Below are 26,858 nucleotides of genomic sequence, written 5' to 3'. Positions count from 1 at the left end.
CGGTGGCACTGCAGGCGAGGGGACACACGAGGCAGCGTCCCCTCCACGACGCAGCAGCGCAGGGACGCCGGGACATCCCAAGGACCACAGCAATGGGGCTGCCGATGGGCACAACCACAGCGAAGGAGCCGTCCCAGCTCCATCAGCTGGGCGGGAATCACAAACCTCTCAGGGCAAATTCCTCCCCGGAGTCTGGCCAAGAGCATTGTTCCACCAAGGAGGCCTTTAGTCCTTAATTAGGCATTTTAATGTCACCCAACCCAAGCGTTGGAGGTGCCCAGTCATCCTTTAACCCCAACGTGCTGAGGGTAGGAACAACCCAGGGCAAGCCCTGCCCTGACAGAACAAAGCCATTGCGGAGCTGAACCACCATCCTGGTCCTCAGCCACCAAAGGCCACATCCATCCCTCCCCTCCCCATCCCACCCATCCCCAGTCTCCCTGGGGAGCAGCGGGGTACGGAGATGACCCCAAAACCGTCTCGGCCACCACGGGGGGAGCTCGAGGACCCCCGTCTACCCATCCCCGAGGGGACCCACCGCACAACAGGGCACTGCCTTACCTGCGACCCTGACGACAGCCCTCTCGGCTGGGTCCAGCACCGAGTCCTGGCTCTTCCTCTTCCTCTGCTCGTGGAGGGGTAAATTCCAGGGCAAGGTGTCCCCGGGGGGACAGGGGGACAGGCTGCCCGAGCGCTCGCTGCGGTAGGAGCGCTCGCTTCGGCACGACCGCTCGCTCCGGCATGACCGCTCACTGAGGGTCTCCTCGTCGGAGGACGACATGGCCCACGGCGCGGGCAGGAGGGCAGGCAGGACGTCCCCGCGGGCAGCAGCCTGCAGAAGGAGCAAACAGCGCGTGACACTGGGCCACCGGCCGCGGATCCCTCCCTGTCACGGGTGCTGGGGGTGATGGAGAAGGGACTGTCCTGCCACGGACGTTTCTGCCCTCGTGCCTGTGCCCGAGCACCCTCTTGGGCAGGTGAATCAGCCCTCCTGGAGTGCCTAAACGCTGCCTCAGTTTCCCCCTTGTTGGTCTGATGGCTGGGACTCCCAGGGACAGGGACGGTGACACAGCCGCCCCTCTGCCAGCAAAGCTCATGCAAGCATCCCTGGCACCAGCTCACTCCCACAAAGCAAAGTCCAATCTTTTGGGTTTGATTTCTTTGTGCTCGGTACAAGAAGAAGCCATCAGATCGGCGCTGCCCTTTGTACCACCAGTTTTTCCCCTCTTAGAGTGGCAACAGCTTTAAAAATCCTATTAATCGTGGTAGGGGAAAATGGTAGGGCTTTCTGTAGCACACAGGGAGCGAGCTGTGCCGCGCACACATGCTGGGCAAATAAGCACCTTGCATGAGACATATTTAAAATAATTCTCATTGTGTCCTCTAGCTCGACCAGGAAAAATGCACATGAAATGACTGAGACTCCTACAACCGATGTGCCGCGGCAGAGGAGCCGCCTCCATCGCGCGGAGCCTTTCCTTATTATCATCATTTAATCAGCAAAACAGGAACAAAGAGACCCAAAAAAACATCGAAAGAAAGGGAGAAAGGATTCCATGAGTCATTCACCCCCCCCAACCCCCCATTGAAAAGCTGCAAAAAATGAATCGAGGCCCAAAATCACATCTCCCCCCCCCCGCCCTCCGCAGCCCCGAAGCCTGTACCGAGGGGCTCAGCCTGATTTTTTGGGGGGGACCCGCGGGTGTGGGGCTTGGGGGGGGGCTGCGGGTGGGTGCCCTGGGGGGGGGGGTCCTGGGTGCCCGGGGAGAAGCAGGACCGGGGGCTGCGGGGGCCGGAGCCCGGCTCGGCGGTGCGGGCGGGGGGTGCAGCAGGTGCGGGAGGCAGCGGGGTGCGGGAACGGCTTTGCGGGGGCACAGGGGGCCGGACTGGGGGTCCTTCCCCGCCCCGGTCGGTATCCTCCGGTGCCCGCAGCCCCAGCCCAGCCCCGGTGGCGGCTGCCCCCCCCCCCCTTTTCCCGCTCCATCCCCACCGCCATCCGCCGCCCTTTCCCTCTCCATCCCCATCTCCTGCCCTTCCCCGCTCCATCCGCCGCCCTTTCCCGGTCTTTGCCCGGTACGCACCCCCCCCCTCCTCCTACCCGCAGCCCCGGCCCCGCTCACCCCCCCCTCTCCGGTGGTTCTCCGGTCCCGGGGTGCTCGGCGTGGGCAGGACGCGACGTTCCCGCTCCCGTTCCCGGCCCCGCCGCCGTGCGCTCCCGGTACGGCCGTTCCCGGTACGGCCGTTCCCGGCCCCGCCGCCGCCGTGCGCTCCCGCCGCCGCGGCGCCTCCCCCGGCCCGGCCCGGCCCTGCCCACCGGGGCGGCACGGAGCGGCGGAGCGGCTTGGGGCGGGGGGGGGGTCCCGGCTGCCTCCCGCCCCGCACAGCTCCGGGGACCGGCCCCGGTGCCCGCCCCTGCGCCGGCTCAACCCGGCACCCTCCGCCCCGGGCACCCCCATACCCCAACCCCCCCCCGGGGGGTCCCCCCCCGACGCCACCCTGCACCCCCCAACCTGCCCCTGCTCCGCAGGGCACCCCGATGCCTGTCACCTTCCCCTAACCCACCCTGCACCCCCATCGCACCCTCACCCACCCCAAAGCCCCCCCCAGGGCACCCCCTTCCCCTCTCAGCACCCCCCCTTCCACCCCATCCCCTGGATCCCCCCCGCCCCCTCTCTAGGCTCAGGGTAATTAGAGCACCCATCGATTGGGGCCAGCAGCCGTGGTGGGAGCACGGGGGGACATGCACGAGCAGGGGGGACGTGAGCAGGGCCAGGCGTGGAAAGGGCCGGAGAGTTGCACTGGGAAAACCGTGTGCTGCCCAGAGCCTCACCTGCGGGGCAGCGAGGCATCCCAGCTCCAGCCGAGTCAGTACCGGCAACAGCCGCGGCGCAGGCAGGATCACCAGCAGCAGCCCGAAGGGGTGGCTGAGCTGCAGGACAGCCCCAGCCGCTTGGCAGGAATGAAGCAGGATAAACCGCTCCGGCTGACGGCAGATCCAGCCGCCTCGCACCGACGGCACGATCCCACGGCTTCGGCGTACGCGGCCGGGCCAAGCCCGTCGTCCCGGTTCCCCCGGGGTCTCGGCGCAGCCGGCTGCCCCGCGGGCATCTCGCCCCCACCGGTTTTCAGATCTCATCCCAACGCGTCCTTCTGCTTCCCGGCGGCTGTTTCCCCAAATACCTCCAGCGAGGGGGTGGGACACAGTGGAGGACACGGCACGGGGTGTGGTGACGCTCTGCTCTTGGACATTTGGGACGTGGCTGTAAAAGGGCACGTGTTGCCCTGCAGCCCTGCCTGGTCGGATCCAGGGATGGGGAGAACAGCGCAGGAGGAAGCACTCGGCCAAAACCCGCCCGGGTGCGGAGGCACCGGTGGGACGTATCGAGCCCACAGATGCGGTGGCCAAGGCCTTGCAGACACGAGCACCGGCTGGTAACGAGGGCATGAGCTCCCCGGGACCCCCGATGACATTGCAGCCGGGTTGGACTGGTGCTGGGGCACTGCGGGCAGAGTAAAGGGTATACTGGAAAATGGTGTCCTCGTGGGCCAGCACCAGCTTCACCGCCCCGGCACCGCTTTCTCTTCCCTCCACCCGTGCGGGTCTCGCACCCCTTGAGCGGGTGGTTGGGTCCGTACCGGACACTGATGGATAAATGCAGCCACTGTGCTCGAGTGGGGGCTGTGGGTCCTGGCATCACAACAGACCCCAAAATCTGCAAGAGCCGGGAAGCGGGGAGGGCTCGTCCCGCCGGAGCCAGTGGCCTCAGACACACTGGGAGGAAGAAAGTGCCCGAAGAGCCAGACGCGGCTCGTGCCATTCCCAAAGCTCCCGGACAGGTTCGGCAGCTCAGCCACATGTTTGCGCTGCGTGGAGGCCCCCCGGTTGACGGCCCCACGAGCCCGGCTGCGGCCCCCCCGGCCTCTGGCACACACCGGGGCAATGGGCACCATGCCCCCGGCCACCCGTGCTCCCAACCATTGCAGCCGGGCACCGCTCGCCCTCGGGGCACGAAACACACGGTTCACCGCACAGCCGGCTGTGGGGAGCTGCACGCTCCAGCGCTGGCTGCAAGGTGACGTGTCCCTTCGTCACCCCGTGCTCGGTGCCACTGACCGGGCTCTGGCCTCCTCCGTCGCGGTGCCCTCAAGAGCAAACCTGGCCGATTTGAGCCGTGTTGAACCCCAGAGGAACGAGGGCGGTCGGGAGACAGCGCCTGTTCCAGCCTGTGCGGATTTCACACCCAAAACGCCTTTCCAGAAATCCCTCACAGCGCCCGGCGGCATTGGATTATTTGTGCTACGAATCTGGGTTAAGATCGTGCGTTGTTTTGCCTACGTGGGGATGGGGAATCGTTATTTCAGGAGGAATTGGGGAGGCGGAGGGGTCCTCTCTAAATCATTTCATCTCCCCATTCCTGTGCTGTACAGCAGGACCATGGGGACCCCCCTCCCTGCCGGGGCCCTGCGGACACCCACCCGAGGAGGGTGCCGAGACCTTGGGGTCCCGCTCGGCATCCGCGGGGCTGCAGGCAGACAACTCCCAAGTCGCGGCTGCGCCGGTGCAAATCAGTCAGCACATGGCTCTGCCCCGGGATCCGTCCCCTCTCCCTCATTAAAACCTTCGCCCAAGCCCGCAGATGAAACCTGCCTTTTCCCTTGACTTTTGATAAATTATTCATCTCCCAAGAGTTGTTTATTCCCCCTCTCCGAGGCAGAGAGGAGCTGCAGATGCTGCTGGAGGCTCCTGGCACATCCGGGGCTGTGGGAGCTGCAGGAGGTGGGGGCTCACCAGCTCCCCGGACCCCAGCTCCTGCTCCCGGGTGGCTGAGGGTTATAGGAAAATGGGAATGGGGGAGCTGAGGGGAGGGAAACCACTGGGAAAGCAGCCGATGAGTGATGCGAGCGCTGCTCTCGCTGGCTCATGCCCGGTGGAGACGTCCCACCCCATCCCAGCCTCGGTGCCTCCCACCCAGCCGGAATGTGGCTTCACCCTGTGCCAAAAAAATGACAAAAAAGCAAACAGTGAAATATAAATTTGGGATCTACTACGCACTGGAAGTGAATCTTGTGCAGGGCTGCGTGGTGAGCTGCATTCAGAAGCTGAGGATGCTCCAAATCCCTTTTGCCTGGAGGAACTCGGTCGGGATGATCGGACCCATTTTCGATTGCTGCCGCTCAGCCAGAGCCTCGGCCATGGTCTCCTCCCGCCAGAGCTGGGAGGTGGTTTTTTTATCTCTCCATGAATTCGATTGTTTTCATCAGGCCTTTGGTTATTTGCTTTATTGGCCAAAATTTCTAATAGAGCTTTTAACTATGACAAACAGATCTTCTCCTCCCAGTCCCTGCTATTCACCACTTGCCCTTGGCTGTGTTAACATCTATCGCCAGAACAATTAGATTTTGGATGGATCTAAAGAGGGTCTCGGGAGGCAGGAGCGTTTAGATACATTTCAATATTTCCTCCGACATCTGGACAGCTTGACGAGATGAGTCACTCTCGACACAAGCAAGTTGCTGGGCTTTTTGCTTTTTGCTGAGCCCTTTTTTTTTTTTCCCCTCTCCCTGGAAAAGCAACCCTTTCCTTTCACAGCCTTTTTTTTTTTTTTTTTTTTTTGCAAACCAGCAATTCCCAAGAGTGCACCAGCTTGTGCTGCTGCACGGCTCCGGGTGCTACCAGCCTTCGCAGCCTGCTCGTGAGGGGTTTGCAACGCCACCGAGTTAACGACTGTCGCAGTCGAGCTGCCACCAGAAGAGTCGTTCATGGGGCCGACTGCCGGCCCTGGGAACCTGCTGCCTCTCCGAAGCCGCCTCCGTGGTGCATAACACCTCTTCAGGAAAGGGGAGGGTAATTAATTGTCATCTCTAACGAGCAATTGCCACGCTGGCACAGCTCAACCCGGCTTGGTGCTTTCTGGAGGTGCAACGTTGGTCCCCGCATCCCCTACCTGCGCAGCCCCAGCCCCTCTCCTTCTCCCCAAAGCCTCCCCAGACAGCTCTCTGCTGCAGATAAAATACTCCACAGCCAATAGCTCACGTGGCACCGTTCGATTTCTATCCCCAGGCGTGGTTTTCCCTCTCCGTTCATCGTTTATTAGTTCTGACGGCTGGTGGCTGGCAGCTCCGGCAGCCCCCCACCCCGCAGAGCCCACAGCCCTCATGCCAGGAGCCTCCCAGGGTGTTTTCACCTGAAAACATTCACATTTCTGCCCATTTTTTCACACTGCTCTCGCATCTTTCCGGCATTTCCCTCCACTGCTGCCTGGGGAACTTCCCCTCGCCTGCTTTTACAGCTGAAACGCTGTAATCCACCTGAGTGTCGGCACCGTTATGTAAGTTTTCCTCTGCTGAAACTAATCACCACCAAACAGTTTTCATATTTTAAAAAGCCAAACAAAATCCCTGAGGATTATCAGCCCGTTACATGCAAGGAGAGCAGCCCCCCCCATCTCCAGCAGCCTGGGGCCTCACTGGATCCAGGCCCAAATTTTGGGGCTCCCTGATGCTGCCATCTCCCAGCACCTGCCCCTGCCAGGGAGAACCGTGGCTCTGTCCCACATGCCGGGATGACTGCAGCTGTGATTCAGCCTGAGCGCAGGGAATCTATTTGGGCCTGAGGGAAGGGAGAAACCTCCCAGCAGCGCTCAGGAAGGCCAGTTCGGAGGGAGCTGTGGGAGAGGAGCTTGACAAGGAGCAGCAGAAATCCCAGAAAGGCCAAACCCCAGCAGGGATGGCACTTGTGGGACCGTAGCTGCCACAGCCCGCGTGGAACCAGGGTGAAACCTGGGGAAGTGTTTCTGTCAGTGCACTTTGGTTCAACCATGTGCAAATAATGAAACTCTCGTGGTTTGGGTCCCTGCCCCGGGCACCCCAGGATGGCACAAGGAGAGGGCAGAGAGCCCCAAAAACACAGTACCCAGCTGTGACCCCCCGTATCTGAGGGCGCAGCTCTTCCAGGGTCCGTGTGGAATGAGGGCTCTGCGAGCCTCTTCTCATCCCCAGGAAGGATCTGTGCACCCACCACAGGACGTGGGCCCTTGGAAGCTCAAAGCGGCAGTGCTCCCTCTCTTTGGGTCCCAGCCACAAGAGTTTGGGTTTTTTGCTCCCGTCATAGTCCACGTCAGGCGATACTTTTAACTTCAAACTCTCAAATTTCAGGCACATACTATCTAAACACAGACCGCTTATCAAATCAGCTGTTCTCCCCCACCCGGTTACTCATTCACAAGGTGTTTGAAGAGGTTGTCTGCCATGGCCACCTTCAGCCCTCGAGAGAGGACTTTTCTTCTCAGCTGGAGACAAATGCAGAGATGGGCATCCAAAGCCCTGATGATCCACAGACAAAGGCATCAGCGGGGCAGGAGTTAGAGAAACTGCATCTGCGAGCAGGAGCGACAGCCCCATGCAGCCCCTTGGCGCAGCTCGGCGAGACGCACCGGCCATCTCTGCCTGCCAGAGGTTACACCACGCTCAGGTCAGCGTTTATCATCCCAGTATGGGGATTTGCGAGGATCAGGAAACTTGTAGACTCCACCTGCATCAAAGATTAAGCATTAAACCCACAATCACCAGTATTAAAAACGTGGATTAAAGCACATATCTGTCCCCTCTCTACTTCCAGGTACTCACCTGATTTAATGCCGTTACAAAACTGTGCTGGATTTGGAGGGAACAGGGGGAAATACCTGCCTTGGGAAGGGAGGAACACCAGCTGCGCAGGCAGGTCCCGCTGCCAGGACACAGCACAGAGGGACAAACCGCCCCGGCCGTGCCAGAGCTGCCCGCCAGCTGCTGTCAGCAGGGCCCAGCATCCGCCACGGCGCTCAATGGATCCCGCTGACACATGAGATTTTGAAGCAAAGCCCCCAGAGAGGAGATCTGCTTCCGACACGCTGAAAGAGCAGGAGAGAAACTGAATCCATCCACTACTGCTCTGAATCCAGGTGCAAACAAGTTGTTTTAACCAGGTTTTCACCTCATACACGGCTACCACCAGCTGGAGAGTGACTGGGAACAGCCCAGCACACACCAGTCCCATATGATGGCTGTAAATTAAGATGAAATTTTGCAGGATAAGCTTGGACAGGTTTGGGTTTTTTTAACTCTTTCAGGTTATTCCTCTCGTTTCCAGCAGCAATTGCTGCCTGGGAGGCCTGCCCACAGGTCAGCAGGAGGGATGAGCTGCGAGCACAAAGGGAGAACTCACGACAGCCCGTGGCACCAGCTCCCTCTGGCTCCAGGAGTATTTGACCTCCTCAGGGGCACATCCCCAGCACCACTGAGGTGTTTTAGGGTGTCTCAAAAGCTCCCCTGGCAGCACTGCTACAGAGAGAGACCCTCAAGCCGTGCTTTACTCAGGAAAAAAAGACAAGACAGAGCCAAATGCTGTTCCGAAGGAGACATTTACTAGTCCAAGCGATGCCTGATGTGGTGTCATTCCCCTTCAGGAGGGGCAGGGCCCCCACGCAGACCCCACCCCACCACTACAGCGTGACCCGGTTGTGCCACAGGTTTTCTTCCCAGAGGAGTTCCACGTCAACGGCTCTACAGGTGACCGACGGCCCCATCCCCCACGAATCAAGGCCGCGGCTCCTCTTTGCCCTTGTGGTAGTCGGGCATCGTGTACTTCCCTTCCTTGATCATCTTGTCCCTCTGCTCAAGGATGGTTCTCAGCCGCATAGCCTGGCAAAGCGCACACGAGAGGGTCGGGGCAGACACGCAACAGGGTCGCAGCAGTCAGAAAAGCACTTGCGCGGTCCCTAGCACAGGTCCCAGCAGCCTCCCAGAAGCCGCATGCACGTGGAACCCACACTAACCCTGCCCTTGGGGCTCCTCACACGGGTTTGAGCCTCCTGCCAAAGATTTTTGGGCTTTCAGGGTGTTGCAACACATTTTACTACTAATGATAATCGGGTTTTCAACCCACAGCTGACCCAGCAGTATCTTCTGCCATCGCTACTGCAGCTGAGGATCGATTGTAACTGCTGCTGGAGAAGAGGAGAGCCACACAGGCAGGGAGGAAGGGACTGCAGAGGACAGAGCCCTGCTGCTACCACAGCCCACATCACCCCTTGGGAAAGGGGCTGCTGCAGGGCCAGACGCCCCACTCGCGCTGTCTAAGGTACGCTGCCTACCCGCTGGCAGCCGGGAGGTAGTGCCCGATGGCTCCAGGCACCACCAAGGCAGGGTGTCCGGTGAGCAGGAACATCCCTGGGCAGCGCTCCCCACCCCGATCCCCCTCCCCAGCCTGCGCCAGAGCCCCCAAACCTCCTCAAGAGCTTGGCCTGCACCCTCACCACCCTCTCCCCAGCCTGACCCAGCACCTCAAGCGTTCCCAGCCCGGGCCTGGTGCCCCAGTGCTCCCCCCCCCAACTTGGCCTGGACCCTCCAGAGCCCCCTGCTCCCCAACCCCGGCCCGGCGACGCTCACCAGCTTGGTGCGGTGCATGCACTCCATAAAGTCCTCGTACTCGAGCTGACACTCGCGGCGGGCGCGGGTCTGGCCCAGGCCGTGTCCGCATTCCACCCACTCCCGCTCGAAGGCGTGACAGGCCCCGGCCTTGCCGTAGGGCTGCGGCATGCTCTGCCGCAACAGCCACCGGTCTACATCGATACCCAGCTGCCGCTGCAAGTCCCAGAACGGCATAGCTCCGCCCTTGTCGCGAAAAAGGACGCTGTCGCGATACGAACACCGGCCGACCGGCCGCGCCTCACGGACCCGCAACCGCCGCCGCCGTCCTTCACCGGCCTTTCACGACGCTGCCCGCCGTCAAGCGTAAGCGCAGCTGCGACAATCACGTCGCGCTTTACGGCTTGTCGGCTTCGGCGGAGCCAGCGAGACGAGCGGCACAAGCGGCCTTCCCCGTTGCAGCGCCCCCTGGCGGGCCGGAAGAGGAGGCTGCCCGCCGCGCCCCAGCGCCCCCTGCCGGCCGCTGCGGCAGCCGCCGAGGCTCCCCCAGTACTCCCAGTGTCCTCCCAGTGCTCCCCCGACCAACGCCCTCCCAGTGCTCCCAGTGCCCCCCACCCCAGTGCCCCAGTGTCCCCCAGTATCCCCCCGGTGGCCCATTGCTCCCAGTGCACCCCACCCCCATGCTTCAGGGTCCTCCCAGTACCCCCCAGTTCCCCCAGTTTCCCCAGTCCCTGGCTTTCAGGGTCTTGTGGTGTCCCCGTTCTTTGGCTTTTATGGGCTCCCGGTTCCCATCTCCCCCCGCCGCAGTGCTGTACCTGTGCGGGACCCACACACACACATCTCAGGGGCAGGGGGCTTCGTTAGGGTTAACGAGAGCTTGAGGACTGGGGGGATGCCACCAGGTCTGGGTCTTCCTCCCAGTAATACCCACATCCTGGAACCTACCCCCCTATTTTCATACCTCCCCCCACCCTCAAAAATCCAGGGGTCCCTCCCGGATGCCTGAACAGTGTTCAAGGTTCGGAGGAACGGCCCTACCTTCCCTAACGAGCAAAGCCTCATTACGCAGCTAACTGCTTATTGCAGACTGATTCTCCGCTGCCTCCGGCTCAGGGTGGGGAGGAAGAGCCATGGGCTTCCTCACACGAAACCCCGAGCCGCACCGGATAACCGTTTTATTACCATAACTCTTAAAAAACGAACCCAAACCTGCTCGGCGCCATCCACCCACCCCTTTAGCAGGCACACAACACTGCACGAGCGGGAGGAACAGGATTTATGGTGTATACTTCAAAGTCCTCACCACGGATCCCTCATGAGAGCTGAGTGGGGTGATGCCAGCGGCAGGCAGGGCAGGAGGTGCTGCCGCAACCTGGCTGCCATGAGACCTTCATCCCCTTCCCCGGTACCGGTGTTGCTCAGATGATGCTGGCCGGAGTGAAAACCGGGGTGACGCAGAGCGTCTCCGCCATCTCCCAGCCGCAGGACAGCGGGGCGCAGACGCTTTCGCGGTCGTCTTCTGTTTGTGGTGGCTTTCCCTGGAAGAACTGGACGGCTTTCCTGCAAGGGAGAGACACCCGAGGGGGAGCAAGGGGGAGCATCCCCTTGTGAAATGCTGTAGGAAGGGGGAGCTTAGGGGGTCTCACATCCCCCAGAGCAACGGCCCAGTCTGCACAGACAGAAATGAGCTGCCTGTGGCTTCCCCAGTGAAAAACTGGCTCAAGTCTGTCAATGTTTAAAAAAATACGAGTTTTGCCTCTGAGACCAGGTTTTTACCCTGAATCTTCAGGTTCTGGGACTCAGATTTGATTGTCTCCCTTGGGCAAAGAGCCCAGGTGGAGGGAAAGACAGCATCTCCCAGGGGATTCAGCCCTGCTCACACAGGACCGTCTCTTACCAGGCCACACGGGACATGGCGTAGGTGATCTGTGGCTGGGGACACCCCCCAAGCAGGGACGAGTTTGCGATGGTGTAGGCACCCATGTCCTCAAAAATCAGCCAGTCCCCGACCTGCAGCTCGGGCAGTTCCAGGCCATCGGCAATGTGGTCCTCTGTGTCTTCTGGGGGACCCTGGAGGCTGCTGCTGTGCGAGGGGTGGTCTGGGCAGGGTCTCTGCGGGGGAGAGATGGAGCAGCCGCAGGGGATGAGGATGCCCCAGTGTCACAGCGATCTGTCTCATCTCCACCTGCCCTGAAGATCCGACCCTGGGAGCTCAGGGACTCTGGCTACAGCTCTGCTGGTACATCACCACAACCTCTTCCCCATGGCCTCTGCTCTCCTCTGGCATGGAGCCTGGGGCCAGCCACGACGCAAGGGAGAGCAGCGTGGGCTGAGGCAATGCGACACAGTGTGAGGGACCCGCCGGGCTCTCCTCAAGCTGGGCCAGACCCTCACCTTGTGCAGCTGAGCTCTTGGGCAGGGGGTGTCAAACAGGAGGCAGCTGAAGGCGCTGTAGATGCCATCGCTGAGGTGATACACGAGGCTCTTCTTGCTGCCAGACTCTTCCTCTGGAGGGGAGCAAGGAGAGGGCTTAAGGTGGGGCTGGGGCACACAGGTGGGCCCATTCCACCATCCCACATACCATCGGAGCCAGGCTGTTCCACGGGAACCTCTTCCCTGGCAGTGATGCTGGCAGCAAAGGTGAAGGCAGAGGTGATGTAGTATCGGCCAGGTGTCGCAATGATCTCCACCCCGCAGCCGTCTGGGAAATACAAGTCCAAGGCAGAGTTTATCACGGCAGCGATCTGGATGGGAAGAAGATGTTCCCCCTCGGTTAGCTCAGCCCCTCTGCAGGGAGCCAGACCCGGGGAGACCCTCCAGCCTCGCTCTCTGCCTGCTGAGTGCAGGCATCGGGAGCTGCGTACCTCTTCGAACCGGGTTCTGGTGTCCTCGGTGCCAGGGAATCCTCCTCCAACATCCAGGAGGTGCATCTGGTAGCCCAGCTCTGTGCCAATCTCAAAGGCCAGCTGTGCCGCAGCCACAGACTGAGTGAAGGCCTGGGGCTCCAGACCGCGGCTCCCAAGGTGAAAGCTGAGGGCACAGTCCCTGTTTCAGCAGGGCTCGCCTGTCCCCAGAGAGCAGCGAGGGGACACGGCACCGGGATTATCATTCACTGGGGGCAGCTCTGTGTTTCCCACACACCATCCCAAGCCAGACTGCCTGGCCAGTCCCGCAGAGGCCCCCAGATCCTCTCTGAGGTCCAAAACTGCCCCAAATTAGTCCCAACAAGGGTCAACCTCCCCAGGTCCAGCCTCCACCTCACTCCCAACCAGAGCAGCCGGTGACTCCGTGGACCTCCGTGTTGTTCTGGCAAGGCAGAGCTTCCCACAGTCCCCTCCAACATGGGCTGAGCACCCCTATGAAAGAAGGACCATGTGCTGTACCTGATGCCAATAACCTCCACAGCCTGCTCTTTCGCTGTCTCTAGCAGGTGCCGGCAGGACTCGAGCGTGGTCCCAAACATCATGTTCGAATGGGTAGAGGGGCTGGAGTCAGCAGTAATACCCAACAACAACCTGCAGAGCAAAGCCACACTGTGTTGAGGAGTCTTCAGGCCCTCTGTCACCTCACAGCCATCTCCCCAGCTCCTACTCCAGCCCCCCACTCCAACGATGCTGCCAGACACCTACCTGGCATGAGGGTGGCTCCTGGCCACCTTGCTCAGCTCCACCTCGTTGTCGAAGGTCATCAGCTGCACACCATGGCTGGCTGCATATTTGATATGGGCAACCTGCTTGCAGGGGCTGCTGTAGAAGATCTTGTCAGCCGGGACCCCAATGCTTTGCACACATGCAATCTCTGCCTGCAGGGACACAGCATGCATGTAGGCAGGTCCTCGGGACCAGCACTGCCCATGCCTGGCCACGATCAGCCCTGGGGCTCGGCCAGCTTGCAGCATTGCGGAGGGCAAACCGCCAGCATTGCAGCCTGGGCTTTTCCACGGAAAATCCGCAAGAGCTCAAAGGAATCACAGTGGACTTTGTCCTGGCAGGGGCAGGTTGCGGCAAGATGTTTACAAGCGGCATGAGACCAGGAGGAGAGAAAACAAGTGGGTTTAGCAGGCATGGGTTTGGTTGGTGCATGTGTCCCCGGTGAGCTGCAATGAGGGTGACAGCTGCAGTGCTGGTCTGAGCTGTCATGACTCTTTGCACTTTCTCCTCCTGGTAACGCGTCCTATTTAATTATGTACAAGTAAGTGGCTTAACTTCGGTTCCTCCCTAGAAATCTGGCTATTGCAAATGACAAGCTGGAGGGAGCGGGAGCTTTAGGCTCAGCTTTAAAGCCACCAAGAATTGGACGGCTGTGTCAGTGGCACCCCAGGAATGTGCCTTGCCACCAGCCAAGCCTGCCAGCCAGGACACCAGTTCCAGAGACAGGAATATCGGTCAAGGGGAACAAGCCTGAGTCACCAGACAGAGGACAGGGATTTCTGGGCTGTGTCAGGAGGGTTTTGACAGCAGGGGGAGACTCCTGCCCCTCTAAATGCCATCTAATGAGTGGAAACTTAGGAAAGGTGGGTGAGTTCTGCCACTCTCCCACAAATACCCAAAGGATGCTCACCCTGAGCTGTCCTTCCACGACCCTACCTTGTTGGTACAGGCAAAGCCTGCCCCCAGCTCAGCCAGCAGCCGAATCACTCCTTCACTGCCGTTGCACTTAACCGGGAAGTAGGGTTTCACACGGGGCAAAGCCTTCAGGAAACGCAGGTGTTTCTTCACAATGTCCCCAAGGTCTGCCACGAAGAAGGCTTGCTGGTCGCTCTAGGAGAAAGTCGGAGTGAACAGTAGTTGCCTCCCCACGACCGCCTCTGCCAAGGGGGTGCTGGCTGCCGGGGAGCAGCAGAGCTGCCAGCCCTTACCACCTGGCCCAGCTCCACGAGGAGGTTCTCCAGGAGGTCTCTGGTGGTGAAGCCCTCCTCCACCATCATGAAATTGGATTCCTTCAAGTACCCATTCATGGTCAAGGTGTGATAACTCTAGTTTAAAGCCTCCTCGAGTAGGTTGTAGTTTCTAAATACACAACAGACTGGAAAAAGAAAGGGAATATTAGAAGCAGGGCCCCAGAAGCTCCGCCAGCGTGCATCACCCAGCCTGCACCCCATCCCTCCCATGGGCCGTACATGGCAGCGCTGCCCTGGGTAGAGCTCCCTGCTGCTCTCCAAACCAGCGCCTCTGCTGAGAGCCCTACTGTGGGTTAAAGCATCTTCTCCAGGGGGAGGAGACACATTTCTCTGCAGCTCAGAGCTTTCTTTTGGCACACAGCAGCCCTGTCTTCTTCAGCAGCAGTTCAGGCACCAACACAGTTAACAATAAAGCCAACTTCACTGCAAAGAAGGTGGCCTATATATGCCAGAATGTGTCCCTTCATGCTCCGGCATGTAGCTAGATCTGCTGTACGTTGCATGGGGTGAAGTTCCCTTGTAGTTTTCAAATAGCTGAAGTCTCATGGACCCCCCTTCGCAGGCACACAAGCCCCACGAAAAGGGAAGCATCTTTAAAGAGCACAGCACAGGCCACTCACTGACACCGGCCGACCTGAGGATGGTCTGGATCCATGCTGTCGTTCCAGTTTCACGTCTCTCCCATGACACAGTGTGTGGAACAAGGGGACAAGTTAAGCTGCGTGGTGTTTCCTGGCTCACACACTTGGCGGAGCTTTAGCTTTAAGCTCGCACACTTAGCTTTAACAATCTCCTCCCCTGGACCCAGTCCATCCCATAACCCAGGGAGCTGATGACCTAGCACAAGCTTGCAGGAAACATTTCCACTCCAATAATCCAGGTCTAGCTCCAGGGCTCTTACAGGAACATGGTCTTTCTGATTTGAAGTGAGTGGGAGACAGAGGTTTCATTTCTCAGAGCTGCACTCCACCTCCTCCTCTGCAGAGACCTACTTATGACATTTTGGATGGGCACTAGGAGAAAGACCACGCTGACCCCGGAGCAGCAGGGTGTTGCAATACATTGAGCAAGCACCACCAGCAAACTCCAGAGATGGGGAATGGGGAGAAAAAATGGGGTTTGGAGCTCTTAGAGCTTCACGCTTGGGAAAGGAGAGCAACTCCTCCAGCCTTACCCTTCACTCCCCAAAGACATCACTAACCAGCACCCAGCCCACGCTGGTTGGGCACAGAAATGATGAGCAATTAAGTGGGTCATTCCCGTCAGCCCTGGGCAAACATGCCCCCGCCTTGGACATCCCCTCCTTACTAAGGTCCAATGCCTTCCTCCCGGGTGACTAGGCGTGCTGCCAGGGGGGCCCCCCGAGGAACACCGAGCTCTCGCAGCACCCCGAGGCGTAGCTGTTGTTGGGGGTCTGAGGTCTCTGGGGAGAAGCAGTGCAAGGGGTTAGCAAGGGAGAGGGGCACCGATGGCAGGATGCCCTCCACCCACCATTCCCAAAACTCAGCATCCGCAGGCATCCCTCATCAGCCCCCTCCTCACTGTGCCAGGCAAACGAGCTTCCCCAGCAGCCCCACACCATCCCCTCCACCCCATTACCTTAGAAAGCATTTAAACAGATTATGCCCATGGGTCTCCCAAGAGAATGGACTGGCCCCAGCGGCGGCTGTTCGTCCTGCCCCGGTTCCCTGCCTGCCCCGAGCCCCTGGACCAGGTAACCCTGCAGAGGGTGGGGGGGGCTCCGCACCCCTTGTATCCCAGCACTCCCCCCCCCCCCGCTCTGCCTCACAACCGTAGCCATGGCAACCAAGCCCAGCCACCCCATTGGCTGAGCTGCCTCGGAGCATCCTTCATCCCTTTAGAAGAAGGCACCCCCTCCTTGCCCACCCTGTCCCAGGACTGGGGCTGCTCCCAGCAGACACCCTGGGTTCTCACCGAGTCCCTGCCGTGCCGGCAGCTCATTCCCAGCTTGATGGTGCAGAGCACTGCGAGCCTGCCTGCAGCCCGGCCCTGGTGCGAGGGCGCTCGTGGCTGCGCGTGCATCGTGTGCGCAGGGACCCTTGGGGAGAAGAGTGCCAAAAATACCTCTGAAATACTGCTGCCAGGGAAATGAGGCTTTCTGCAGATTAAAGGCTGAGCAGTGCCTGTTTGGCTGGGACATTGGCTGGAGGAGGTAGCTGGGAAGACGTCAGGGACTGATTCTGCCCTTGTTGTGCTGCTGCCAGTTTTGGTGGGTTCCCTGGCAGCAGATCCAGCTCTGCCGTACGTGCAGATGCCCTGTCTGGTCGATCAGTCCTGTCTTTGCCTGCGTTTGTGCACTTGGAAATGGTTCCACTGCTCCATCCCACAAACACCACAGGCTGAGCAGGGGATTTTTTTCTTCATCTTGTTAATTTGCAATTCCCTCTCTGTTGTTGCTGAGGAGACAGCGTTCTGTGCATGGAAGGGAGAGGAAGAGAGAGGGACCGACTTATCCTGGGTTCTTGTATTCAACACTGTGGTCTTGGCTTTGCCATGGATACTCCTGGCAACCAGGGTGAAGGGAGCTCTTGTCTCCTGTGAGATCCTGGCCTGTTTTCCCGGTGCTCTGGCTCAGGACCCAGCCCTGGACTGTGCCGTGCAGGATGGGGGGAGCCACGCAGAGAGCACCACAGCAGCAGGAGGGCAGAGACGTGCCAGATCTCGGCAGCGTGGTGCAGAGCACCACAGTGCCACTCGCTTCTGGGAGTGCCGAGCAGTGCCGTGATGCACAGCCCACGCACTGCAGCGTGGTGAACCCACCCCACGCAGAGGCCGGCGGCCCATGCAGGGCGCGCTTCAACCCACGCAGTGCCGCCTAACTCCGCCCACTACCTGCGACCCCCCCCCCGCTCCCCGCGAAACCCCGCCCATTCCCTGCGAAACCCCGCCCACCACCGGAGTAACCCCGCCCGCCCCGTGAAACCCCACCCACTCCTTGAGAACCCCTGCCCTCTACCTGGGTAACCCCGCCCGCTCCCCGCGAAACCCCGCCCATTCTCCGCTAAACCCCGCCCACCACCGGAGTAACCCCGCCCGCCCCTGTGAAACCCCACCCACTCCCTGAGAACCCCCGCCCTCTACCTGGGTAACCCCGCCCGCCCCCCGCGAAACCCCGCCCGCTCCCGGCGAAACCCCGCCCCCTGGCAGCGCGGCCCCGCCCACGAGGCACGCGGCCCCGGCGTCACCGCCCATTGGCCGCCGGGCGGGGCGGGCGCGCAGTCGGCGGCGGCCATGGCTCCGAGCGCGCAGGCGGGGGGCGGCGGCGGCGGGCAGGCCCCGGGCCCGGGGGTCCGGCAGGGTATCCGCGCCGTCCTGCTGGGGCCGCCCGGTGCCGGCAAGGGCACGCAGGTGAGGGGATACCGGGGTGCAACGTGGGTGTCTTCCCAGCAGGGGCGCGGGCGTTCCGGGTCGTCTCCCGGTTGAGCGGCCGGTAGGACCGGGCCGTCCGGCTTTCCTCACCACCCTCCCCGCCCCGGGCCCGGCGTCTGAGCCCCAGCCTGGAGGGACGCGGGTGTCCGGGCCTCCCTTCCCCCGGCCAGGGACTGGGGCGTGCGGCCTGCCCCTGTTCCGGAGGGGGCCCGGGCCTCCCCTTCCCCGGGGGCTCCGGCATTCGGACCCACCGCCCGTAGGGACCCGGTCGCCGGGGCACTTTGTCCCGGTTCTCCTTCCTAGGGTCGGCCGCGGGGGTTCCGGTGCCCTGGCCCCGTTCCCGGAGCACCCGGCCTTCAGGGCTGCGTGCCGGGCCCTGCCACGTGCTGGCCGGTCGCAGATCCGTCCCGTTGTTGCGAGTGGGGACAAGGCCCCACGGGGGGGGGGGGGTTGTCCAAACCCCGGTTGGGCCTCAGCCCCCGAGGTCCTGGCTCTGAAACCCTCACGGAAACTCACCTCACGTCTGTCCTCTCCCGCAGGCTCCGAAGTTGGCCGAGACCTACTGCGTCTGCCACCTGGCAACCGGGGACATGCTGCGGGCCATGGTGGCCTCGGGGTCCGAGCTGGGCAAGCGGCTCAAAGAGACGATGGATTCGGGGAAGCTGGTGCGTAGTTGGGAGACGTGCTGGGAGGGGAGATGGTCTGGCAGCACCTGGAATGAGAGCAGTCAAAAATCCACCTTGTAATTAGAAGCCTCAGTGACAAAACTCAATTAGTGGAGGAAGGTAGATTGCAGGGTGAAGGCAGGGGTGGGGGTTTTCTTTCTCATTATCCTGCAGGAGAAACATCCTGTAAAACCATCCTTCCTCTTCTAAATTGTTCCTTGCTTACCAGCAGCCTGCGTCCCTGCGTTGGTTCTTTCTGCCACAGTGCTTTTACGCTCAGGGGGTACAGTCTGGATGTTTTGTGGCTCCTGAACAGTTTGAGGTGAACGTTTATCCTTGGAGCTGCAGGATGTTACGGCCACGCTTTGCGGCTCATGTCTCTCTTCACATGATGCCTGGACTCCTGTGGGGTGGAAGACTTTGTTCGGAGGGTTCATCTGCATCCCAGCTCTTGCAGAAATGCCATTTGCTTGTAACTGTACGGTGAAAATAGACTTAGGGGTGTTGCTGTGGTAGTTACAGTGAGTGCTGCGTAATGCTGTGTGAGAGACACTTTGGATCCCCAAGAGGCAAGAGTTACGATCTCTGACACACTTATTTTCTGAGGGTCTAATTATCTTGCCAAAATGACTGAAATATCTGGGGGAAACTTGAGGAGCAGCAAATGGCAGCGACTCGCCCCAAAGGTAAACGGTGTGGGGCAGATCTTGGGTATTGCCGCTGGCTGTTGTGGGCTCCTAACACCCCACAGAGAATCTGCAGGCCCCAGGTGGGAAGAGTGATGTGGCTTATCTCCAGCTCTCGCTCAAAGCTTGCATTGCAACACCAAGCCTGCAATATCCCAGCTGGTTATGAAAGATAGGGACGTTATCTGGCAAGGCTGGTGGTATCTGCCACGTGTGTGTGTGGCAGGCAGCACCCAGCTGCTCTGCAGGTATATCCTAGCAGCGTACTCTGGCTCTGTGATAACTCAGCTGGGAGCACAGCAGTGTTCAGGAGGGGTTTTTATGCTCAATGACGAAGCAGGACCTCTTTCTCTGAAAGGGGTAATCAGGCAAGCACAGAAGTGACTTGTTGCTTTGCCCAAACTGCCCCCTGCCCATATGCTTCCCGCTCCAGGGATCTTGTTTGTGTGCTGTCACAGTCAGGTCCCCAGTCCTGCGGGGTCCCAGCTGTGTGCACTGGAGAAAACAGCGCTGCTGAGGAGAGCTACTCTTGAATAAACAGCCATTGTTGGGGCTGCAGCATCTGTTAGTACTTTGCAAATGCTGCAGTGTAGGAAAGGCACTAATCCCAGCAGTATGCTGAGATCATGATATGAGAAAAACTATCCAGCAAGGTCAGTGCTTGTCAGCAACTACTGGGCATTTACCTTCCCACAAGGTTTATGAGAGTCAATGAGCAACTCACCTGCTTTGCCCTTCCTGGCCAGGCCTGCCTACTAAGGGGAGACGTGTGGCTGAAGGTACAAAGTAACAGGAAATAAAGGTTATGTTGATATTTCATATTGTGAATTGGTTTAAAAAAAATAGTCTAGGGAGTTTGTCTTCAAGCTGATGGTCTCCCTTGAAATACAGCAACCTTTGTAACAGTGAGGTTACAGCACTGGCCCAGGTCCCTGCACGGGCTGGAGTGTCCCTGGCATGAAATATCTTGTTAGCCACGTCTTAGTGTTGACACCCATGGCAGGGAGTGCTTCCCTGATGTGGGCAGGTCTGAACACGCAGCTTTCGCCCTGTTAAGAGCAGTGCCCTGTGCTGTGGCTGTTGCCTGTGCAACCAGGAATGGCTGCAGAAAGGGTCTGATGCAGCCTGGGCGCTGGCATGAGTACAACAGCTCTGCAGGCAGCTGTGAAAAATCAGGGTGTCCCTCCTGACCATGCACCCATCTCTCCTCTCTGCAGGTGAGCGATGAGATGGTGGTGGAGCTGATTGAGAACAACCTTGACTCCCCTCCCTGCAAGAATGGCTTCCTCTTGGACGGCTTCCCACGCACGGTGAAGCAGGCTGAAATGGTACGTGAGCTCCTGTTTGGGGTCTGCTCTGGCATCTCCTCCTTCCATGGAGACAGGGGTCCCTTGGCTGTACCTCTGCCCCTCTGAGCTGGGTGTTTTCTGTTGCAGCTGGATGAGCTTCTGGAGAAGAGGAGAGAGAAGCTGGACTCTGTCATTGAGTTCAGCATCCCCGACTCCTTGCTCATCCGGAGAATCACTGGACGGTAATCCTTTTCTCCCAAATGCTCGGTGCATGGGATGGGGTTTCCTAGATTAGGGGAGAGCATCCTAATTTTGGATCCTTGTGTCATTCTCACAGTGTTTAGGGCTAGCTGCGGTGCTGGTCTATATTAGATTTCTGCTCTGTTTGAGCTTTCCTGCCCTGATCCCTCGCCCGCTCTCCTGTGCCTGGGCCAGCCTTGAACAGAGCCCCTTCATTGCCCTATAAATAGGGGTTGCTGATACAAATCAGTGTCCTTGGTGACCCAGCTCAGCCTTTAAGCCCAGTGTCTGACAGGTAGTGTCTTTGTGCTCTTGCTTCTCTGGAGCTATTACTGCTCTTTAACACAAGATGTTGCATACATGTTTGGGCACTGCTGAATGTCCTGTCCAGGGTCAGTTGTGGCCGTGCAGGTACGCAGATGTCTCCCACTGCTTGCTCTTGCATTGTATCACCCTCACACCTCCAGGAGCTAGCCCCCTTCCCCAGTAAAGCATAAAGTAAAAATCCCTTCTCCATCTCCTAGCACAGCTGCTATTTTTTCAAGTGCCTAAAGAGGCCCTTAGTACAGAAATAGCTAGAAGAGATTTTTCTTAATAGAGAGAGGCTAATTGGGTTGCTATTGCGGATGTTTCTGTGCTGATGAGTGACAAGTTTAGGAGACCTTGTCCTGGCACCTGGCTACTTTGCTGACACTTGCTTTCTGTCTTAGGCTGATTCACCCAGCGAGCGGCCGCTCTTATCACGAGGAGTTCAGACCCCCAAAAGAGCACATGAAGGATGATGTATGTGAGCTCCCAAGGCTGCAGCTTACGTTGCTTTGGGTTTAGCTGATGCTTTGCAGCATCCCTGGAAAAACTCATTTCTTTCTTTCTCTCATACCTTCTCTCCTGGCTTTCTGGGGAGTGTGGGGAACTGCCTGGGCAGCCTGAGCCGACGGCACTGCGGGGAGCAAGGCCTGGAGGGATAAGTGAAGGGCATGGCCATTCTGTAGAGCCGGCTCGGGCTCTGCCAGCCTCAGAACTTGTTGGACTCTGTCCATAGCTGAAGTTGCGGTGGGTTGTGACTGTTTTCCCTCCTGGGAAGTAACTGTATCTGGTGTCTGCTCGCGAGACTCCTTGGGCTCCTTTTAGCAAGCAGAGTGGTGTGTGGGGGAAAGACTACGATGCTGAATCCTTCTCTCTTCAGTGACTGCTGTGGGACTTGTTTCAGCTGCCCTGGGTTCGCCCCGCTCTCCCCTGCGGACCTGGGGATCGCCTCTGCAGCTCTGCATCGTAGCTTGTCTTGGAGGAGGGGAGCAGGGGTTGTCATAGCTGTGGAGAGAAGGGGGGAGCGTGCCAGGCTGCAGCTAGCTGGAGACTGTCCCCTTGCTTCTCCCAGGTCACTGGAGAGCCCCTGATCCGCCGTTCGGATGATAATGAAACAGCCTTGAAAACCCGCCTGAAGGCCTATCACACGCAGACCTCTCCCCTGGTCTCCTACTACAGCAAGCGAGGGATTCATACAGCGGTGGACGCCTCCCAGTCTCCCGATGTGGTGTTTGCTAGCATCCTGGCAGCCTTCTCGAGAGCAACATGTAAAGACCTGGTTATGTTCATTTAGGGTTCTGTCCCAGGACGGAGCTCTCCCTTTTCTCTCTCTCTCTGTCTCTTCATCTCTGTCTCTGTCTCTCTGGGGCCAGGGAGGGTGAAGAGCTAAGCAGAGTAGAAGAGGAGGGGACAAGGCGGTTCAGCCCAAGGCAGGGCTGTGCTAATTCTCTATTAAACAAGTTGTTAACGGTCTGTATCTCAGTATATGTGAACGTCAGTCTGTTTGCGGATGCTGGAGATTTGGTCCCTAGAGGTCGCAGCGAGCCCGAGCACCAGCTGCCTGCTGCCAGAGACGGGGGTTTGCATCCCTTTGAGTCAAAAGGCTTTTGTTTCATTCTAGAGCTGTAGCTCTTTGGAAGGAGCTGTACTTTCAGCTCCTCCTGGCTGCTCCACAGGGGACTAGCCGAAGGTTAGAGATCAGGGGGGAAGGACCTTCACAGGGTGCCAGATAGGTGCTGCTGTCTGTCGGCTGCAGGAAATGAAATGCGGGGTTTCTCGTGGGAAGCATGTGAAGGGCTGTGTGTCAGCTGGGGGAGCAGCCATGGGAGGGACAGCTTGGCTGTGCGCATGAGTGCAGCCTGCTGCTGCTCGGGGCTGGGTGAGAACTTGTTCTCATTGTATGTGTTTTATTCTCTGTGGGATGGCAGGTTATCTGAGAGCACAGCCTGTCTTCCTCCCATTCTGATGATGCTTGTGGGGCAGAAAGAGGGTGGGTGAGAGCTGGGGGTTTTCAGCCTCTCCTCATTTGTGGGCCCCAATATAGCAAGTATATTAGTGAGATACTTTTTGTGTTGTTTTTTTTTTTTTAAACAACATGAAGTCTCTGGTCAGAGTCTGACAGGCGCTGTGCATAGCAAGTTGGGATCTCCTGAGGATAAGAAAAGGACTTGGGTTTCATCTCTTCACTCTTGCCTTGGCTTTGGCCAAGGAGTTGAAGATGTGTTGAGCTGCTGATCCCAAAGTCTAAATAAAGCCTTACTGCAAAACCAGTGATTTTTCAAGGCCTGAGAGACAGCGTTATTAAGCACTGGCTTCATGTGCCCTTGAGCCAATGACCTTCGTTATGAGATCATGGAAATGTACTTGTTTCTTGAGCAAATCAAACAGCTCCATCAGGCCATCCATTTGAGAACACCATGTGTGGTGTGGTTAGTGACCCAGCTTCTCAGGGCCATTATGCTGCTATATGGTGACCTTGCAAGGCTGGTAATGACCTTTGCCCATGCAGGATTCCAGCCCTTCCTAGAGGACCCCGCTGTAAATGCAGATTGGCCCAGATTAAACTTTGTCCTTTGGCCTTCCATGTATGTTTACTGATTCAGTGTTACTGAGTACCCTCCTCTTTCAAGGAGATGGCCTCTCTCTCCTGTGCACTGAGCTGCTGTGGGCTGTGTGTCCAGAGCAGATGCCTAATCCTTAGGAATCCCTTGGTCTTTTTCTTAATTTTTCTTTTGTTGGAAAATTGCTCTCTGTCCTCATACATCCTTTCCAGGGAAACAACCTCTTCCCTTCCAGCAAACTGGAAACAACACCAGGAACTGAAAGCAGTTGACTTGTTGCTCTTGAAAGCATGTGACTGCAGGGACAGAGGTTTTGAAAGTAAACGGTGCTGGTTTCGTCAGCAGCCTGCAGTCCCCTGAGATCCCCCAGATGGCTGTTGCCTTGTTGATCGTTTCTGGCTTTCCTGTGAAAGGGCAGCCCTGGCGCGTGGCGTCGGCATGCTGGGAAGTCAGGATAGCATTTAGCATAGGACTGCTGCGCTCCGGGGTAGTGGAGAGGAAAGTGTGTGTTAGAGCTGCCCCGGCGTCTCAGTGACTGTAAAGAAATTCTGAGTGGAAGCAGCTTTTATCGTGGCATCTTGAGAGAGTCAGAGAGAGAGCTCTAGCCCCCTACACACTGTCATAATGGCAGGAAGGGTTCCCGGCCAGCTGGTGCTCCTGGATTTGGTCAAGAGTTTACTCCACAGCAAGAACAATGTGTTCTTCCACTCTCCGTTCCTTTTCCCCTTTGTGCTCACTTTGCATCCAGCTTGCCAGCCTTTTTCTGCCATAAACCATGATTAATTCTGGGTTTTTTTCCCTAAACCTATTTTTTTTGTTCCCATTTATTCCAGCTGAGTGACTCCGTGAACCAGATGAGACACCACCAAACGCTGCACACTCTGCTACATCACCCATTGCAGCCCTCCTCTGGGTGCAGGGGAGGCAGGGAGGGCAGCTGGGAGGGGGTTATGACTGATGGGAGGGGGAAAAAGGAGGTGGTAGACAAGGGGCTTGGGGGCTGATTTGGTTGGGTTTTGTTTGGATTTCTTATTCAGCAGAATCATTGTGAAGAGGAGATGGCCTTCTCCTTAGAAATCACTGTTTGGGGAGGCAAAACAATTGTACAGAGTGAAACATCTCTGCCAGTGATCAGATGCAGGTCCTTGACCTGTTAGGAGGGTAGGGCTAGATGCCATTGCAGGCTTCTCCAGGACTTTCAGGGCTTGTCTCATGGGCTGTTAGTGCTCCGAGGCCACTGCAAGGTTTGCTGTGATTTTTCTAAAGTTACTTCCTGTCAGCAAGGACCAAAATGAACAAATGACTCATCATTTCTGAAATGGAAAGGAAAAAAAGATACCATGGTCTTTTCCTGGAAGTTTTGTTTTTCTTGTTCTGCTGCATTCCTAAACCCCGGCATAGAGACTTCTCAAGGTTTCTCTGCTGCTGAACAAAGGGGCTGCGGCTCTAGTCCAAGCCTGCCTTACTTGGCAATGGGGTGGCTTTTCTGTGATCTTGACCAAGCTGGAATTCACACAATGCTGAAGAAATGCAAAAAAGACTTTCTTAATTGACTGCAAAAATAACACTTACTTGGTTTTTTTGCATTTCTTTTTAGACCAAATGGTGCCTTGTCTAACCTCTGAATCAATAATAAAATAACCCCCTTACATTTTATATCTGTTGCTGTGTCCTCTTTGACCTGCAGACAGCATGGAAGATGAGGAGGCAGATGACAGCATAGCCGACTAACAATTGAGCTGGGTGGATCCTCGGGCCTGATCCTATCTCAAGGATGATGTTCTGTGCAGTTGAAAATGTGGCTTGTAATTCTTTTTATCTCTCTTCCTTACTGAGTGTGTTCCAATGCTTTATATCACCATAGAAATGGTGTCTTTCGCTGGTTTTCTCCTGTTTCTTCATGCGTGACGCTGAAAGCACTGAGCCCTTGTGTATCCTGACCCTTTCTGGCCAGAGTTCCTTTCAGGTATTTTTAACTGATGTAATTCCTAGCCTTTTTCCTCCCTTTGCATCACCAGTGTGTGGAGGAGATGATGTTATTTCCTTTTCTCCTCCTGCAGCAACTGGAAGCCACATACTGTGTCTTCTGTTTCTGCTCATTTGCTTTTTGCCTTTCATACCTTGTTGCATCCCTCTCTCCCCCTCTGCCAGTGCCTCTCCCTAAATACAGAGGGCAAAATCTGTTCTAACGCAGGGAACGAGAGCGTTTCCTGGCCTCCCTTTATCCTGCCTCCACAGGGACCCTGACCCTGGTGCTCTGAGGTGTCTCAGAGGAAGGCTGTTCTAGATTTGCTGATGGAGGGTCATTATTTTTCCACAATGCCTTTGGTACCACCCTTGCAGCCCTGCTTGTGGTCAGGGCTTTGGTTTAGGCACTTTGGACCAGCATCAGAAAGGGTCAGGCTGCATACGCCCATTTCCTCCAGAAATGATTGGTTTCTTCAGCATAATTGGGCTTTCTTGCTCCTCTGCTATTCAGTCTCTCTGTGCTCTGGTGTTTTTATTACCTCTCTGTACCTCCGATGAGCATTCTCGCTCTTTTGAAGGCAAGCTTGTGCCACTCTGGCATTTGTGGTGTTCTTCCCTTCTTTCTTTTGATGATGGATGTTAAACTATGCTCTTCCTCGTTGTTTAGGATTGTGTCCTGTACTACTTGCCTGCTGTTGTTTTAAAAACTTGTTCTGCTTGCTCCTCCTGGCTTTCTAGTACGTGGGATGGAGAAGCCTTGGCTCCTTTGAGCTGGGCTTCTTCCGTTTGATCCTTACTTAAGTGTGGAGCGTGAAATGAATTGTTGGGGTGCTGTGGGAAAGGCTGCTGTGGGGAGGCTGTTTAGCTCAAGCCTGCATCCTCAGTAGTTGGATCTGTTCTGTGACCTGTCTCCGTCACATTGACCTTGAATGTTTTCCACAGCATGCGATGCTCTGCAGGTGCTGTAAATTCCTTCTGTTCAACGATTTCACTCCAGCAAGCTGCTTATCAGGCACTCTTCTGAAAACTGTGTTCATATTTCATACACACAATTATTCAGCAACTATAAAAGGGGAAAATTCCTATTTATAGCACAAGGACCAGCATCAAATAGGACACTGAATTCTTACTGATAGAGGAAGTGACCTGTTCTCTAATGCAGCAGTATTTCTGCTGAAAAGAAATAGCATCTTGGATGCGGGGGGAGGGCTGAAAAGCCCTGGGCCATCTCTTTCCATTAAAAATGTGCTGCAGTCCTAAAAATACAGGATCTGCCCTTCTCCCTTCCTGATGAAACCATCTGCGAAAGAGATTGCAGAGAAACCTTTCACTGTGGATTTGCGGTTAGTAATAATGAGTCCACTGACTCCTGATGGTCTGGTTTGGAGCTGGTCTTAAGTTTCTGATTGACACCTGATCTCTGACCTTGACCTGGGAGTGAGGAGAAG

General features: G+C 57.5%; 4 protein-coding genes across 13 annotated transcripts in view; 1 reads left to right on the top strand and 3 right to left on the bottom strand.

Annotated features, from left to right (window-relative positions):
- The window catches only part of MACF1 (microtubule actin crosslinking factor 1), a 148,542-nt gene extending 147,746 nt beyond the window's left edge, over positions 1-796 (bottom strand). For all 9 annotated transcript variants that reach the window (XM_069803044.1, XM_069803066.1, XM_069803047.1 and 6 more), the window contains exon 1: positions 562-796. In XM_069803044.1, the coding sequence (XP_069659145.1) occupies positions 562-781 (220 nt within the window). In that variant the 5' untranslated portion in view covers positions 782-796. The remainder of the gene's footprint in view (positions 1-561) is intronic.
- A 7,584-nt stretch (positions 797-8,380) lies between these two features.
- Positions 8,381-9,766, bottom strand: NDUFS5 (NADH:ubiquinone oxidoreductase subunit S5). Its single transcript, XM_069803035.1, has 2 exons — positions 9,427-9,766; positions 8,381-8,679 (listed from the first exon to the last, which is right to left on the bottom strand). The coding sequence occupies exons 1-2, from the start codon at positions 9,640-9,642 to the stop codon at positions 8,575-8,577; spliced, it is 321 nt and encodes a 106-aa protein (XP_069659136.1). The 5' UTR covers positions 9,643-9,766; the 3' UTR covers positions 8,381-8,574.
- An 898-nt stretch (positions 9,767-10,664) lies between these two features.
- AZIN2 (antizyme inhibitor 2) lies at positions 10,665-18,399 on the bottom strand. The gene is made up of 12 exons (XM_069803028.1): positions 18,212-18,399; positions 16,241-16,738; positions 15,614-15,728; positions 14,264-14,430; positions 13,992-14,165; positions 13,035-13,207; positions 12,789-12,920; positions 12,270-12,435; positions 11,987-12,149; positions 11,800-11,912; positions 11,303-11,517; positions 10,665-10,965 (listed from the first exon to the last, which is right to left on the bottom strand). The coding sequence occupies exons 4-12, from the start codon at positions 14,360-14,362 to the stop codon at positions 10,824-10,826; spliced, it is 1,377 nt and encodes a 458-aa protein (XP_069659129.1). The 5' UTR covers positions 14,363-14,430; positions 15,614-15,728; positions 16,241-16,738; positions 18,212-18,399; the 3' UTR covers positions 10,665-10,823.
- AK2 (adenylate kinase 2) lies at positions 17,511-25,098 on the top strand. 2 transcript variants are annotated; one of them, XM_069803033.1, is made up of 7 exons: positions 17,512-17,674; positions 18,235-18,360; positions 20,264-20,374; positions 20,483-20,577; positions 21,286-21,358; positions 21,954-22,149; positions 24,276-25,098. In XM_069803033.1, exons 1-7 carry the CDS (start codon positions 17,558-17,560, stop codon positions 24,281-24,283), a joined length of 726 nt encoding a protein of 241 aa, XP_069659134.1. In that variant the 5' UTR covers positions 17,512-17,557; the 3' UTR covers positions 24,284-25,098. The 2 variants fall into 2 exon arrangements, with proteins under 2 accessions (XP_069659132.1, XP_069659134.1); XM_069803031.1 differs by lacking the exon at positions 24,276-25,098 and having other exon boundaries at positions 17,511-17,674; positions 21,954-22,358.
- Positions 25,099-26,858: the final 1,760 nt, after the last annotated feature.

The sequence above is a fragment of the Haliaeetus albicilla genome, chromosome 16, assembly GCF_947461875.1.
Source record: "Haliaeetus albicilla chromosome 16, bHalAlb1.1, whole genome shotgun sequence".
Lineage (NCBI taxonomy): Eukaryota > Metazoa > Chordata > Aves > Accipitriformes > Accipitridae > Haliaeetus > Haliaeetus albicilla.
The sequence above is the reverse complement of the archived record's forward strand: the minus strand, read 5'-3'. Positions and strand labels throughout refer to the sequence as shown.